The sequence below is a fragment of the Neofelis nebulosa genome, chromosome 7 (genome assembly GCF_028018385.1).
Source record: "Neofelis nebulosa isolate mNeoNeb1 chromosome 7, mNeoNeb1.pri, whole genome shotgun sequence".
Taxonomy (NCBI): domain Eukaryota; kingdom Metazoa; phylum Chordata; class Mammalia; order Carnivora; family Felidae; genus Neofelis; species Neofelis nebulosa.
Genome location: NC_080788.1, coordinates 40,745,854 through 40,759,949, shown reverse-complemented (window position 1 = coordinate 40,759,949; position 14,096 = coordinate 40,745,854). Strand labels below are relative to the sequence as shown.

The following is a 14,096-nucleotide window of genomic DNA, read 5'->3' as shown; positions in this document are numbered from 1 at the left end:
CCGGATGTCTGATACTGCCAGTTACAGGCTCTCTGGATCCTGTGTGATGGTCATTAGAGAGAATGACTTTTTTCTGCAGCTTCGATCATTAAGCTTCAGGAAGCTGGTCCTGAGGGTCTGTGGAGAGAGTCCTTAATTTAAGATGGGAAAACAAGGGGGGTCTGCTTCCTAGTGACTAAAACACTGGATGCTCACTACCCTAAGCAACCTAGAGCCCCCAACCTTCTATCCTCATTGAGAGGCAAAGTACCAGAAACAGCCCTTCCTGAGAATTTTGCTTCTCACAGGCTGTCCCATAGGATTATTTAAACTAGATTTTACTTGGATAAACTGTGGGGTTTGGTGCTTGGGACTTCTGTGAAATCAGAAGACAACAGGAGGGCCAGGCTCAGGCCACCCAAAACCTGTAGCTGCTCTGCCCTTTCCGTCCACTAGGTAGTGCCAGGACTTCAAGTCTGCTCCTGTAGAATGTTCTCCGGCCTCCTTGTACGCAGGGCCTACTGGTGCTGACCATCCATCCAGAGCTGTCCACTAGGGGCCACATCTGGCCTGGCTGTTGCTGGAGCAGGAAGGGGTGATGGCACCATGATGGACACTGCAATTTCCTTCCACCTCAGCCAGACCCAGGTCTCCGTGTTGTCTTGTGGCTACTTCCCTTCAGGGTGGGGGAACGGCAGTGGTTACCATGGAAACCAAGGCCTGGAGGGACTAAGAGCAGCATTCTGCCTGTCCCTCCAGCTCACACAGTAAACTGGGTGTCAGGGAAATTACTTGGTGCTGGAAGAGGGATCAACTGTCCGCCAGAGGGCGAGGGCTATTGTTCCATCAGAGGGAAAGCCAGTGGTGAGAAGTCAGCCCCTATCCTGCAGCCCTGCACAGCCCCTAAGTCTGGGATCCTTAGGGGTGCCCTCAGAAGATCTTGAAGCCCTTCAACAGGGTCAGGGTGGGTGCCTTGCGCTTGCTCTGGGCCCGGGATGCCTTCACAGTGACCAGCTTGGCCTGGGCCACGGCAGGTATCTCCTTCAGACTGACGGTGGAAAGTGTGTTGAAGGTACAGCTGGCCAGCCCATGCCGGGCAGTGAGCGGAGCCTGGTGTGGCAGGGCCCTCTCCTCGGAGATGAACAGGGGCCGGGGCAGGGAATTCTTCTCCAGTTCCCGCCGTGCCTCCCGCACGGCCTCGTGGAAGACATGCTGCACATGCTCAAAGTCTAGGCAGGCAGAGACCTCGAAAAACAGGCACCCAAACTTGCCAGCCAAGGCTGCACCCTCTGCCTTGGTGACCTGCCTGGTGGGGAAGCAGGGCGAGGCAGGGTCAGGAGCACGCATCCAAGTGGGGCAGGCCTGGGCCTGCACTCGGCTCCCCACTCACCAGCTTGGTGAGCTGGAGTCATCTCATCAGTACAACAGGATAGTGACCTCTACCTCTCAGGGTTGTTAAAAGAATTAAGAAAGACCACTTGTATTGTGTGCCTAGTGTAGTACCTGGCACAGAGTCAGCACTCAATGAATGATGGCTGACCTCACCAAAGCCAGAATTTAGGAACAAAGCTGTAGGCAAGGGAGAAGCTTACTGGTTAGACCCTGTTTGTGCACTGAGGAAGATGGTCATTCCCAGCCCTGCGTCTATGCCAGCATGGGACCTTGGTCAGGAAATGAGCCACCCTCAGCCCAGGTCTGTGGGATTGACTCTAGAGAAAGGCAGTGGTTTGGACTGAAGGGTGTGACCCACAGAGGCAGGGTGGGTGAGGTGACTCAGGATGCCTGTGGTCAGCAGAGCTCTCAGGGCCCATGGGGAGTTTTGCCTGCCTGTCCAGGGGAGGGGCAAGAGAGAGCAAGGGTGGCATTTCATTGCAAGGAGGGAGAAAAGGAGAGAGGGAACAGCACCCATTGTCAGCTTCGTCTTATACTCCTCTTTTGTGACGGTGGGATCGAATACTTAACTGGGGAGGTCCTGGAAGTTTTGGACCTGAAAGCCATGGGACTAAAGGTAAGAGGAAAACAATTGGCTCTTGGGTAGGTCAGATATCCAGAAGAAGGAAGGGGTAGGGGGTACCTGAGGTCTTGAGGTCAAGGTTCCATTGGCTGGATCTTGGTGATCACCCTGCACTGCTGATCACCCCATCCGCCATTCCCAAGGACAGTGGCAGAGCCCATGAGACAGGTGGGTATTGGTGGGAAGAGGTTCCTGAGCCAAAGTTAAATTGGCAGGGGGAGGGGGATTGGGAGAGGGCTAGTTGCCCAGGGGAGTATCAGACAGAGAGTAACTGGGACAAAAAGGGCCAGGGCCAGAGCATCTAGACTCCCCACCCATGGCTGATGTCCTGTCTGGAAGCTCACTGCTTCCTAAGAAACCTTTTTGAAGGAATACTTGGTATTATTTGCTTTTATGATGGGCTTGAATCCACAGATTTGTCACTCTGGAGGCTTGAAACGTGAATTTTTAGAATATGCAGCACCCCATACATGTATATATGTTTGTGAATGGGTGACACAGGTATGTAATATTATCCTCTTATTTTGTTGCAGCCTGGTGACAATTTTATCAGTGGTTCAGGAACCACTGCTCTAACCCATGTTTTACCTTCTAGCTGCAAGACAATTATGGGAGACACACCAATGCTCAGCTAGAAGTTTTACTGCTCATCAAATCTTGATCCACTAACCTCAGGACTTGATCAAAGAAGGAAATGAAGATAACTGTCATGACTTTTCTTAGGGAATTGAAACTGCTTCATTTGAGTCCCATAATCTTTGTTATTTGCTACCAAACCATTTTTAGGCAATCCCTTTGGCAAAGATCAGGATCAAAACAGTTGTCTAAATTTTTTCCTCATACTGAAGACAATTTACCACATTTCAGTCTTCTGACCCCTCTGGCAGGCACTGTGAGCTCTATAATTCCTCAAAGATCACCTTTTGGTTTTAAGATCACACAACTTCCTTCAATTCCTGAGATGAAATTTGTCTTGGTCTGAGGGCTGAATGGCCAGTAAAGGCTCCTACCATGGCCCCTCTTCATGAGACTGTACCCCCTGTCCCGCTGCCCATCTGATTTGTTCTGCACCTAAGTCCCCTCCCTGCTAATACCAGAATGGGCCTTTGAGGCTTGGGGAAGCAGGGTACTAGCCACACACAGGGAGGGACAGGTGGAAAATGGGTGGAAGGTGCCATACTTCAAAGGTGGGCTGGCCACATAGGACAAATGTCAGTGTTGAAGAAGGCCAGTGGGGTCACTCATCAAGTGTAAGCATCATGCTTTCAGGGGCCAGGCAAGCAGCTCAAATGTATAGGGAGGGTGGAGGTAAGCCATGGGGAGTGGTAAGGCCTGTGGTCAGCTGGAGAGAGCATGCCCCTCCTCAAAGCATTCCAATTCTAGGTCTTTTAAAACTCTGTGCTCGCCAAGCAAAACGCTGCTGTATTTGCTGGTAATCTGCCCTCTGGCCCAGTCTGTGACCTCTGATTCAAGTCCAACTCAGTCTAAGAGAACCTGACCTCAGCACAGCCAACTGTGGAGTGAGCCTGGGGCCATGCTTGGGTGAGGCTAGAGCTGGCTGGACCAGAGCAGACACCTGATTACAGAAGCCAATCACAGCCTTTCTTCTCAGACCTGGAATTGGGCACTGAATAATCAACAAGCTATGGAGAGTGAGGATGGAATGTCCTAGAGACAGGCAAGAAGGGTGAGGCCGAGAAAGACCACAAAGCCCCATGAGGATGGAAGGGGTAGCATCTCTTCTAACTTTCAGGGTCCAACCCCTGTGTGGGCCAGAAGCTCCTCCCTTCCTGCCCTTGCCTGTCTGGAAGACCACTTACCCTTTAACCTAAATTTGAGGGAAGTATTCAAATTTAGCTAAACAATCCCCAATGATGACACCCAGCCTTTACATATGAGGAAAGTGAACTCCAGAGAGGAGGACAAACTGTCTGTGCTCACCTGTACTGGGCCATGTCCAGCTTGTTGCCCAGCAAGAGGGCAGGGGAGCTGCGCTGTGTCTCCTTGGCGTGCAAAGCAAGCAGCTCCAGGTAGCTGCTGCTGTCCTCGAAACTCTGGCGGCTGTCCATGCTGTATACCACCAGGAAGGCGTGGGCCCAGTTCAGGTAGCGCTCACAGTTCCTGGGGGTATCCTGGGTGAAGGAGGGAAGCCTCGGTGGGGGCAAAGGCCTTCACCTGAGCTGCCCACCCACCTCCCCACTCTCTGGGTCTTTGTATATTGTTCCCAACAGAGTCCTTTTTAAAGGGGCACTTGAGTGTGGATTTGGCTTGGTGTGAAAGGAGACATTGTCTTGTAAGCCTCACTCCCACCACCCAGTCAGAGACTTGGAGACCTTGGCCTCCGAGGCACAGAGCCAAGACTCTGGCATGGCTGCTACAGAGACCTGGCTATCCCTGGGCACTGCTGGTTTTGCATCAGGTTGATGGTGTCCCTTGGCTTTTGAGAATAACTGGTATCCAGTCCTGGCAGGGGATGGTGAGAACATAGGGAGAATGTGTGCACTGAGGGGACCTGGGCCGAAGAGGGTCTCTGTGTAAACACTTGTAAGCACCTGTCTCCATGTGTACGTGAGCATCAAGTCCCAGAAGAGAGGATCTCTGAGTTGATGCCAGCAACCATCAGGTCTCCCCAGGCCCCATCCCATCCCTTCTCACTTGGCAAACAAAGAGATTCCGGAATGGAGAGGTCAGCACCTCATTCAGTGTCACACAGCAAACTAGAGCTTAAAAAGTTTACACATTCCCATCTGAGGCATCCACTCTGGGACCAGGACTTCCCAGGAGGCTGCATGGGCTCTCAGCTCTCCAGGGGTAATGGGGGTACTGTTACCGGGTCTGCAGTATCCATAACCCTCAGGTGGACAGGCTGGTGGTCCACTGTCTCTTCGGAGCTGTAGGTGTCCTCTGCAACAGATGGTCAGCCAGGTCAGAGGCAGTGCAGGCTGCTCAGTGGGTGATTGGGTCTGAGTCCCCACCTCCCTGTGCTAGACCCTGGGGGATCTATTCCGGAGCTGGCTGAGCTGGGACAACTGGGGAGGCCTTGGCTGGCACCCAAATGGAGAACACAGACAGAACCTCCCACCGAGGAGAGGCTGCTCTACCTATCAGGGGTCAGAGCATAAGAGGTCACTCACAGAACATGCCATAGGAGTTGGGATTGTGTTCTGGGTCTGGCCACCAAGCCTACAGGATCAAGTGTGTGGCCCATGGTCTTGTTTAGCAGCAGAGACCTCTGGAGCTACACTGCCAGCCTATCCCCTCCAAACCCCAAGCTTCTGCACTCTCTTCCCTCTGACCACAATACCTGGCCCCCAGGAAGGCCCCAAGGACAATCCTCCTGCACTCAGTGGTACAAGAGATGGGAAAGGGAAAGCACACAACATGTGTGTGTGTCCAGAAGTCCCAAGAAGGTTTTACAAATATTCCTCATCAAAATAACAGCAGAGGAGTCTAGCATAGTCAAACGTTTTAGCTTGGAAATGTGGAATCAAACCCAACTTCAGCTACCTTTTAGCTATGTGACTTGGCCAAGTCTTTGAAGCAGTTCTTTGAGGCTCTGTTTCCTCACTTTAAAATGGGGATAACATGATAACATTGGCTAAACATTTTTCAGATTTTACTCTGTGCCAGGCATTGTGCTAAATGCTTGTTCCTGCATTTCATAGGGCTGTGTGAGGACTAGATGGGCCCCCAGGCATGGGGCCTGGCCCATCATACACGTCTGGTAAAGGACAGGGGACTGTGGTGCTCCAAAGCTGACAGGGCAGGTTCACATTCCTAGCTGATATTTTTTTTTCTTTTTCTTTTGAAATAATTTTAGACTTGTGTGGAAATTGCAAAATAGTACAGAGAGTTCCTGTGTGCCCTTCCCTCTGCTCCCCACAAGGTTAACACCTTACATAACCATAGTAAAATGATCAAAACCAGGAAATTGATATTGGTACCATACTATGAACTAAACTACTGACTTTATTTGGATTTCACGAATTTTAACTTTCCTTCCTTCCTTCCTTCCTTCCTTCCTTCCTTCCTTTTCTTTCTTTGCATCTCACACCCTCAAACCTGAGAAAGCAGCAGATGGCCTGGCATACAAAGAGGACCTCATTGTCATATTGACATTCTTTCTATCTCCAACCTTCCCCTGTGCCACTGGCCCATGTGTGTGAGCCCACTTGGCCATCATGTTTCCCTGGGTGCCCCAAGTGACCCCAAGAAGACCCCCTGGGCAGAACTAGGGCCCTCTCTGCTTTCCTCCACCTCCCCAACCCTGGCTGAATTCACCACCACTTTTCTCTGAGGGCCACTGGCAGTCAAGCCAGGCCTGGAAACATGCCAGGTCCACTAGCAGCCAGCAGGAATCACAGACAGCTCCCATCCCCAGCCTGTTTGGGGACTTGGATAAATAGCTACTCTTATTCAAAGACAAAAAAAAAAAAAAAAATCTAATGGAAAATATGCCCCAAATGTTTGACTATATTTAGTGCAAGAAGAGCTGCCCCTAGATGCCTACATCTTGTTCAGATTTTTCTTTATTTTCCTGCCCAAGTTGTCTGATGCACCCCTTTTAGTTGTGCCACACACCCCCTCCCCAAACAGTCACTGAGTCCTGCCCAGTCTAGGGGAAAATCTTAGCCTAGTGTTGGTCTCCTGTGGTTCCTCACAGCATAACAGCCTTTCAAAGTTACTGTTAGCACCACTAGAGAGAGATGAAACCCAGAGGAGGAGGGACCTTGCCCACTGCCACACAGCACTCCATCAGTAGAAGGAATGTGAACTCAGGCCTTCTAGACTGAGCTGCCTCCCCATGGCGCTGCCCATCACCCTCTGCTCAGGGGACCAGCTGATCGTCCAACTCTGGGCAGAGCACAGGGGAAGAGCAGAAGCTCCCAGGCCAGCTGAGGAGGAGGAACATGTAGGGGTGAGCTCGGAGAAGCCTCAGATGTCATCTTATCTGGCTTCCTCCCCCATGGCAGGGTGAGGTAGGGGGTCCTTTCCAAGTCACAGTATTGTCCTGTGTTCCCATCACCAAGTCCTGCTCTCCAGAGCATTCTGGGGTCCTTAACCACATGGGTTTCATAATTCCTAGTTCTAAATAACATTCTGGGGACTTTCATGCTGAGAGAAGCTTCTTTTCCCAAACTATTTTCCCCTCATTTACAGTAATAGTCTTTTTATTTTTTTTATTTTTGTTTTTTAATTTTTTTAACATTTATTTTTGAGACAGAGACAGAGCATGAACGGGGGAGGGTCAGAGAGAGAGGGAGACACAGAATCGGAAACAGGCTCCGGGCTCTGAGCTGTCAGCACAGAGCCCGACGCGGGGCTCGAACTCACAGACCGCGAGATCATGACCTGAGCCGAAGTCGGCCGCTTAACCGACTGAGCCACCCAGGCGCCCCAGTAATAGTCTTTTTAAAGGTGCCAAAGGAGGGGCGCCTGGGTGGGTTAGTCAGTTGAGCGTCCGACTTTGGCTCAGGTCATGATCTCTCACGGCTCGTGAGTTCGAGCCCCGCGTCGGGCTCTGTGCTGGCAGCTCAGAGCCTGGAGCCTGCTTCAGATTCTATGTCTCCCTCTCTCTCTGCTCCTCCCCGGCTCGTGCTCTGTTCTCTCTCCTTCAAAAATAAATAAAAACATTTAAAAAAAAATAATAATAAAGGTGCCAAAGGGAGCTCTGGTCAGAGTGCATGTAGGATGATGCTTCAGAAATGGTGCCTGCATCTTTGCTGGAGGATGAGGACAAGAGAGGTGAGAAGCTGTCATTCTGCCCCGAGAAAGCCAGGCAAGGTGCTCCCCAGCTCCTCCTTGAGAGGACTCCCTCCTGGGGACCCCTGCGCTTCCTGGAGTGCTCAGCACAGGCACAGCCTTTCCACAGGCACTGATTCTCTCAGCTCCTACCAGCAATCCTAGCCACAACATTTAAAAAAAATTTTTTTTTAATGTTTATTTAGTTTTGAGAGAGAGAGACACAGACTGGGCATGAACAAGGGAGGGAGGGAGGGCCAAGAGAGAGAGGGAGACACAGAATCTGAAACAGGCTTCAGGTTCTGCACTGCCAGCACAGAACCCAACGCGAAGCTCAAACCCACAAACCATGAGATCATGACCCGAGCCAAGTCAGATGCTTAACCGACTGAGCCACCCAGGTGTACCATTCCCAGCCACAACCCTTATGCAGACAGAGTACAAGCTATTGGTCCCATCTTCCAGATGGGGAAACCAGAGCCTAGTGCCATGCAGACCTCTGGTTCCAGGCCCTCTAGAACATAAGGCCATCCTAAGTGAAGAGGCACTGGAGTGATACTCATCTTCCTTTGTACCTGAGGTTCTCCATAGGGAAATCACTGAGCCCTCCCTGCCTCAGTTTCTTTACCTGTAAAATGGGGATAATAGTCATAGCTCTTCTTTAAAGGCTAAACCTAAAACCAAAATTCAATCTCATGTTTAAGAGTATATATGTCATGCCCAGTACTGCACTCCATGCTAGAAACGGAAATGAGTAACATAGGTTTCCATGCTTGAGAAGCTCACTTTGGGTTCAAGGAAGACCTCTGAAAAGGAGCAAGAGTTGTTTTACATGTCCTGATGGCTAACTCTCTCCTTGGTCTCCTTGGTCTTTCTCCACAGAAAGAAAGGCTCTGGTCCTAGATTCCACTGTTGCTGCAGGCAGTCATGGGATAGTGGCTGGAATGTTTAGATGCTGGGGCAGAATCCCAAGGAGGAGTGGGACTGGTCTCCCAGAATGGCTGAAGGGGAGCATCTGGTCATCTCTCCAGCTGACAGGCTCTCAGGCCGGGGAGAGAGACCTAAGCCTGGGGTGACTGACCACTGTGGAGGGCTGCCCTGCCCCCCCCCCCCCCGCCCCCAGACAGTGTGACCACACATTCCACTATCAGGTCAGAACTCCAAAATTACTCAATCAGGAAGCCCAAACCACCACTGTAGTAGGCTCTGGCGAGACCCGGCAGGAAAGGTATGAATTGGGGGCAGGGACAAAGAAACTGGAGGCTGGATGCCAGATAAAATATAGGATGACCAATTAAACTTGAATTTCAGATAAACAGCTAATGTTTTTTAGCCTAAGTATTCTCCATGTAATATCTGAGCTAGGCAGGATCTGTGTTTTGAGGAACCGCCCTTGGAAATCCTCATTTTCCCTTCCCAAATACCCCCTGTTTGTATGGCTTTCCTTCCCACCTTCTCCCTGTCTTCAATTCCCCCACTGCTTCTGATTCCATGTTCTGGCCTCTCTCAACACTCCCCTGACCAGCACACAATTACATCCTGTTTCCCACCCCCATGGGCATTGACCTCTGCTAATCAAGAAGGCTCCCCTCAGGAGGCGCCTGGGTGGCTCAGTTGGCTAAGCTTCCAACTCTTGATTTCAGCTCAGGTCACGATCTCACGGTTTGTGAGTTCAAGCTCTGCGTCCAGCTTTGCGCTGACAGCATGGAGTCTGCTTGGGATTCTCTCTCCTTCTCTCTCTGCTCTTCCCCTGCTTGCTCTCTCTCCCAAAATAAATAAACATTAAAAGAAAAAGACCCCTCAGACCTGCTGTGTGACCTTGGCCCAGAAGCCTCAGCTCCCTGGGCCTAATTCTTCCACCGTTCCACTGAGGGGCTGTGTCATAGCGCAGGTAGTCAAACCAAGCTTTGAGAAAACAAATCCCTTAGGGGCTATCAGTGAGTCGCCTGCCCTGTACTCTTGACTTAACCATGGGACCCCCTCTGCTTTCTCTTTGACATCTTGGGGTTCTATTTAAGATCACCTTGGAAGAAGGGATTCTGCTACTTAGGGAAAAAATTCTAGAACCCAATAGACTAAATAGCCCTGAGGTCCCTTCCTGCTCTGACACTGGGATTCAATATTCCAGTGTGAAGTGAGGGCACCAAGGGGCTAAGGGGCTCTTTCCTTCAGGTGTTACAGCACATTCCCTCAGAGCCCTGCTGCACACCCTGCTGTACTGCGGTTTCCAGTCTGTGCCCAATATCCCTGGGATTCCCTGGAGAGCCCTCAGGGTCCCACAAATGCTTCATTTCATTCTTATCAGTGGAATGAGTGAAAAAGAATCCAAGACTGCAACCCCCCATTTTCAAAAGGCTAAGAGTATCCAGACACACCATTTTTTTCAGTGAACAGTTTACAAAAAACAAATGTTATAAATGTAAACGTTAAGGAAAAGGGCAGGAAAAACGAGTATGCATTGTGCCTACTGTGAGTCAAATACTAGGCTAACATGTGTCATTTCTTTAATCCTCACAGTTATTTTCTGAGATAGGCATCTTTATGCCCACTTTTCAGATGAGGAAACAGAAGCTCAGAGAGATTAGGTGACTGCCTCAAGGCTGTACAGCCAGTAAATGGCAGAGCTAGGGTTCAAACTTAGCTCTGACTGATACCAGAGCATCCTTTTTTCCAATATACCATGATATGGCTATAAAACAAGATGAGTTTTCTTGTGTGGTTCAAAAATGGGTCAGCAACCAGTAGCACTAGATAGTTTCTCAAATGCTTTGTCCAGCTTTTCTGGAAAAGTATACTGAGTGGCCATCTTGAAGACCAACACTTAATGGTTGCAGACGTTCTGTTATGTTTGATTTTTTTTTTGTAAGTCTCAACATATCTCATAATTTAGGACAAATCAGCCTATCTCAGTTTTCCTAATTAAGCCAACTCCCAAATTGTCTGGGGTGGGCTGTGGAAGGATGTATTTCTGGCATGTAAAACATTTTGTCCCACAGGCTGAGTCATCCTGGGTGGTTCCTCCCCTCTGCCCCCAGATGTTCAATCCTGGTCAGGTCTGGGCCCACCACAGTGTAGGTGGGTGCATGGGGGCAGGGGTAGGGGGGATGCAAGTGGGACACAGTAGGAGGATGGGGAGGAGTGGTTCCTTACCCAAATTGGGGTCATATTCGCTGATAAACCTCCTGGTCAGAAACTTCACGGTCAGAGCTGCAGGAAACAGAAAGAAGCTGGCTCAGTCATCCCCTGCTGTCTTTGGCTGCTGGTTCCCAGAGGTTGCCCCTCTCATTTTAGGGAGGACTTATCTAGCCTCTGTGACTCCTGGCTGACACTAAGCTCAGCTCTTTGGGGGAATGGGTCTAGGAGCTGGGGAGTTGGTTCAAGAAGCTCAGAAGAAACCAGAAATATAAGGAACCATGTCCCCCTAGTTGCATCCTGGCCTTTTTTTTTTTTTTTTTTTTTAAGGCAAGAAAAACCATGAGAGGCAAGCCTAACAGGTGTTTTTAAAGACTCAAACTGAGGGGTCCGGGACCCACTCAACCAGTTACCTAGACATCCCCCACCCTGGTCAAGTCATGAAAATTCTGAAATATGGGACTTTTATTCCAGTTTTGGCTATACACCAAAGACTAAGAGCTCAGTTGATCAGTCTGTGATCCCCAGGGTGAGTATGAACACCCATGTCTCAAGTAAACACATTCTAGCCCTTGGTCCTCTATATCTCAAGTCTTAGCTCCAACTAGGGCCTCCACACTCATCATGGATGCCCCAAAGAATGGAAAACCTAAAATGAAGTTCTCCCCAAGTGTACTTCATTAATAGAACTTTGATTTTGTTCAGAATTTAGTGACATAAAGCCCCAGGGCCAGCCAACTATTGTGCCAGACTCTTAAAAAGAAATGTGAGATTTTAAAGAAAATCCTTAAAATTCTTTCCCAAGATTCCTTACAGTGTCATTCTGCAAACTAATACCCAGGGAATACACATACTTTAAAATTTAAATTCCTTCATTCATGTAGTCACTGGCTAAACTATACCAAAGACAGAACTACAATTTGATTTTCAAAGGGAAAAGGGCAAATCTTTTCTGTAGGAAAACATGATTCAGAGTCCCCTCTCTGAGTCAGGGGGCTGGTTTCAAAAGTGGAGAGTAGGATCCCAGCGAGTCTCAAAGAGCACTCTGGGGAAAGAAACTCATAGCTAACTGAGCCCTTGTTGGCCAGTCACTAATGGCTGTAACTGGAAAACAGCCCTCCCACCTTTAGCTGCCTGGGACTGTGAAGTGGCAGGACGGAGGAATGAAACCTTTTTCTGGGTCTCTGCCTACAGGGACACCCATCCACCTGGGCTTCACTTGGGTGAGAGCTGCCAGGAGTGGTTAAGCCAGAGTTCGGTGTTGGCAGAAATGATCTCAGTGGCAACCCAAAATCTAGGTTCATCAAGAACAAGGCCCAGACACCTGGGATGGTAGTCTAAGGGGTTTCCAGAAAGTCAAGAGAGGGGTCTACCTTGAAAATTACATTTGATAAGAATGCACACTTTGTTCCAGAATCCATTGAATTGGGGTGGCCCCTCCCTGGAAAATCCCAATAGCCAGTGACCTCTACCACCTCCCTTCATCCCCAGACTAAATTGAAGAATAGCAAAGCTGTAACTAAGCTCCTAGGGGCCTGAGCTAGAGATCATGTCCTTGCAGTGCTAGTCACCAGGGCCAACTGCTCGCCCCAGGGAGAGGAGATGGAAAGCGGTGAACAGCAAGGGAGAGATCAGCAGAGGACCGTGAGACACAGATACAGGCAGAGAGGAAAGACAACTGGTGTCCGAGACACAAAGGGAAAGACAGGCAAGGAACAGAAGACAGATGAGAGATGGAGGAGCTGAGAACATAGTAGAGAAACAAGCAACAGAAAAACTGAGGCAAAGAAGAAAATCGCGGTGTCTCACTCAACCCACCTGGGCGCAGGAAGCCCCAAAGCCAGTGGGAGACAAGTCCACAGCGTCCACACCTGCTCCCCGTCTCTCGGGTCTTCCCCTAACTCCTTATCTTCCGCCCCGCTACCCAACTCACCGGACTTGCCAGCTCCGCGGCGTCCCAGAATGGCCAGGTTGACCTCGAGGGGCGCGCTCTGCGACCCGCTGCCCACGCGGGGTTTCCCGAACACCGAGGACATGGCGACCCTGCTGAGAAGGTCACAAGTCCTCTGCCGAAGGGCCCCGAGCCGCGTGCCCGCCTGTTGGGGCCCTAGGGAGCTAGTCGCCGGCTCCTTTCACACTCGCGGGCTCTCGGGCCCGTCGATGTCCGCGCCGGGCCCGGCGTCGAGAGCGGAGAGGGTTGCGTTCCCGCGGCCCGGCCCAGCCGGGCGGGAGGAGGGGCCCGTGGAGGCTGGCGGGCGGGGCCGCCCGGAGAGCCGCCAAACTCCTTGTAAGGGCTGCGGGAGCCCCCCGCTGGGAGGGAGCTCTGGCCGGCCGTACAGCCCACAGCAAGGCTCCGCCTGGAAGACAGCGCTGTCGCCACTTGGAGCTCCCCCGGACCCTGCAGGCAAGGCCCAGGACCGGAGAGAGAGAGGCTGGGGTAGGCGGAGTGAGGGGAAGGATGTTTTCAGCCTAGTCTGAACCTCCGTGCAATCTCTTTCCACCTGCAAAAAAATCCACTCCTTCCTTTGTTCTACGCAGCTGGCCCCGCCTCCTCCTCCGGGAAGCCTGCCCGGTTCAATTCCCAGCCTTGCCCTTTCTCTAGGTCACAGTCACAGCCAGCCCAGCCTTGGCACACAACTCCTCCAACTACATTACCCTGCCCTTCGGTGTGGGGACTCTCAGGCATCACTGCAAACTCCAGGCAGAGCCCTGACTCCTGAGAAGGGGAAGAAACTTCTTTACTAACATTTCATGGTCAATATGTATCCAGCTTCAAGAAACCTAACCCATCCTGGATTACTATTTTCTCCCTGATGGGAGTTAATGAGTTGCACGTGTTTGTGGCCTAGTGTGTAAACGGAGCATTTTACTTATCCTAAAACCTGGCACCCTGTCATGCCTATAATGATTCTAGGATTGATGGATGAGCCTGATAGGGGTCACCTGACATTTCTTTTGAGACCCAGGATAAATCTGATCATGATGGAGACAGAGCAAAGGGCCTACATAGGGAATCTAATGCCAGCTCTTTCACTAGGTGACCTTGGGCAAGTCACCTCACTTCTATGAGCATTGGTGTCCCCATCTATATACTAAAGAAAGGGAAAAATAAATCCAAAATCCCATTATGTGATTCAAGCCTGAGAGTGACAGCATCAGCCCTCCGTTCTAGGTCTGAGTACTTTCTAGAACCAGGTGGAGCCTCTCTTTTGAAATATACTCCAGGCTA

At 50.6% G+C, this 14,096-nt stretch overlaps 1 protein-coding gene across 2 annotated transcripts; it reads right to left on the bottom strand.

Annotated features, from left to right (window-relative positions):
• Positions 1 to 537: 537 nt before the first annotated feature.
• On the bottom strand, positions 538 to 13,655 carry RASL12 (RAS like family 12). Of its 2 annotated transcripts, XM_058737376.1 has the most exons (5): positions 12,801 to 13,655; positions 10,886 to 10,942; positions 4,824 to 4,897; positions 3,935 to 4,125; positions 538 to 1,285 (listed from the first exon to the last, which is right to left on the bottom strand). In XM_058737376.1, exons 1-5 carry the CDS (start codon positions 12,901 to 12,903, stop codon positions 910 to 912), a joined length of 801 nt encoding a protein of 266 aa, XP_058593359.1. In that variant the 5' UTR covers positions 12,904 to 13,655; the 3' UTR covers positions 538 to 909. The 2 variants fall into 2 exon arrangements, with proteins under 2 accessions (XP_058593359.1, XP_058593360.1); XM_058737377.1 differs by lacking the exons at positions 4,824 to 4,897; positions 10,886 to 10,942; positions 12,801 to 13,655 and adding an exon at positions 4,546 to 4,653.
• Between the last annotated feature and the right edge of the window lie 441 nt (positions 13,656 to 14,096).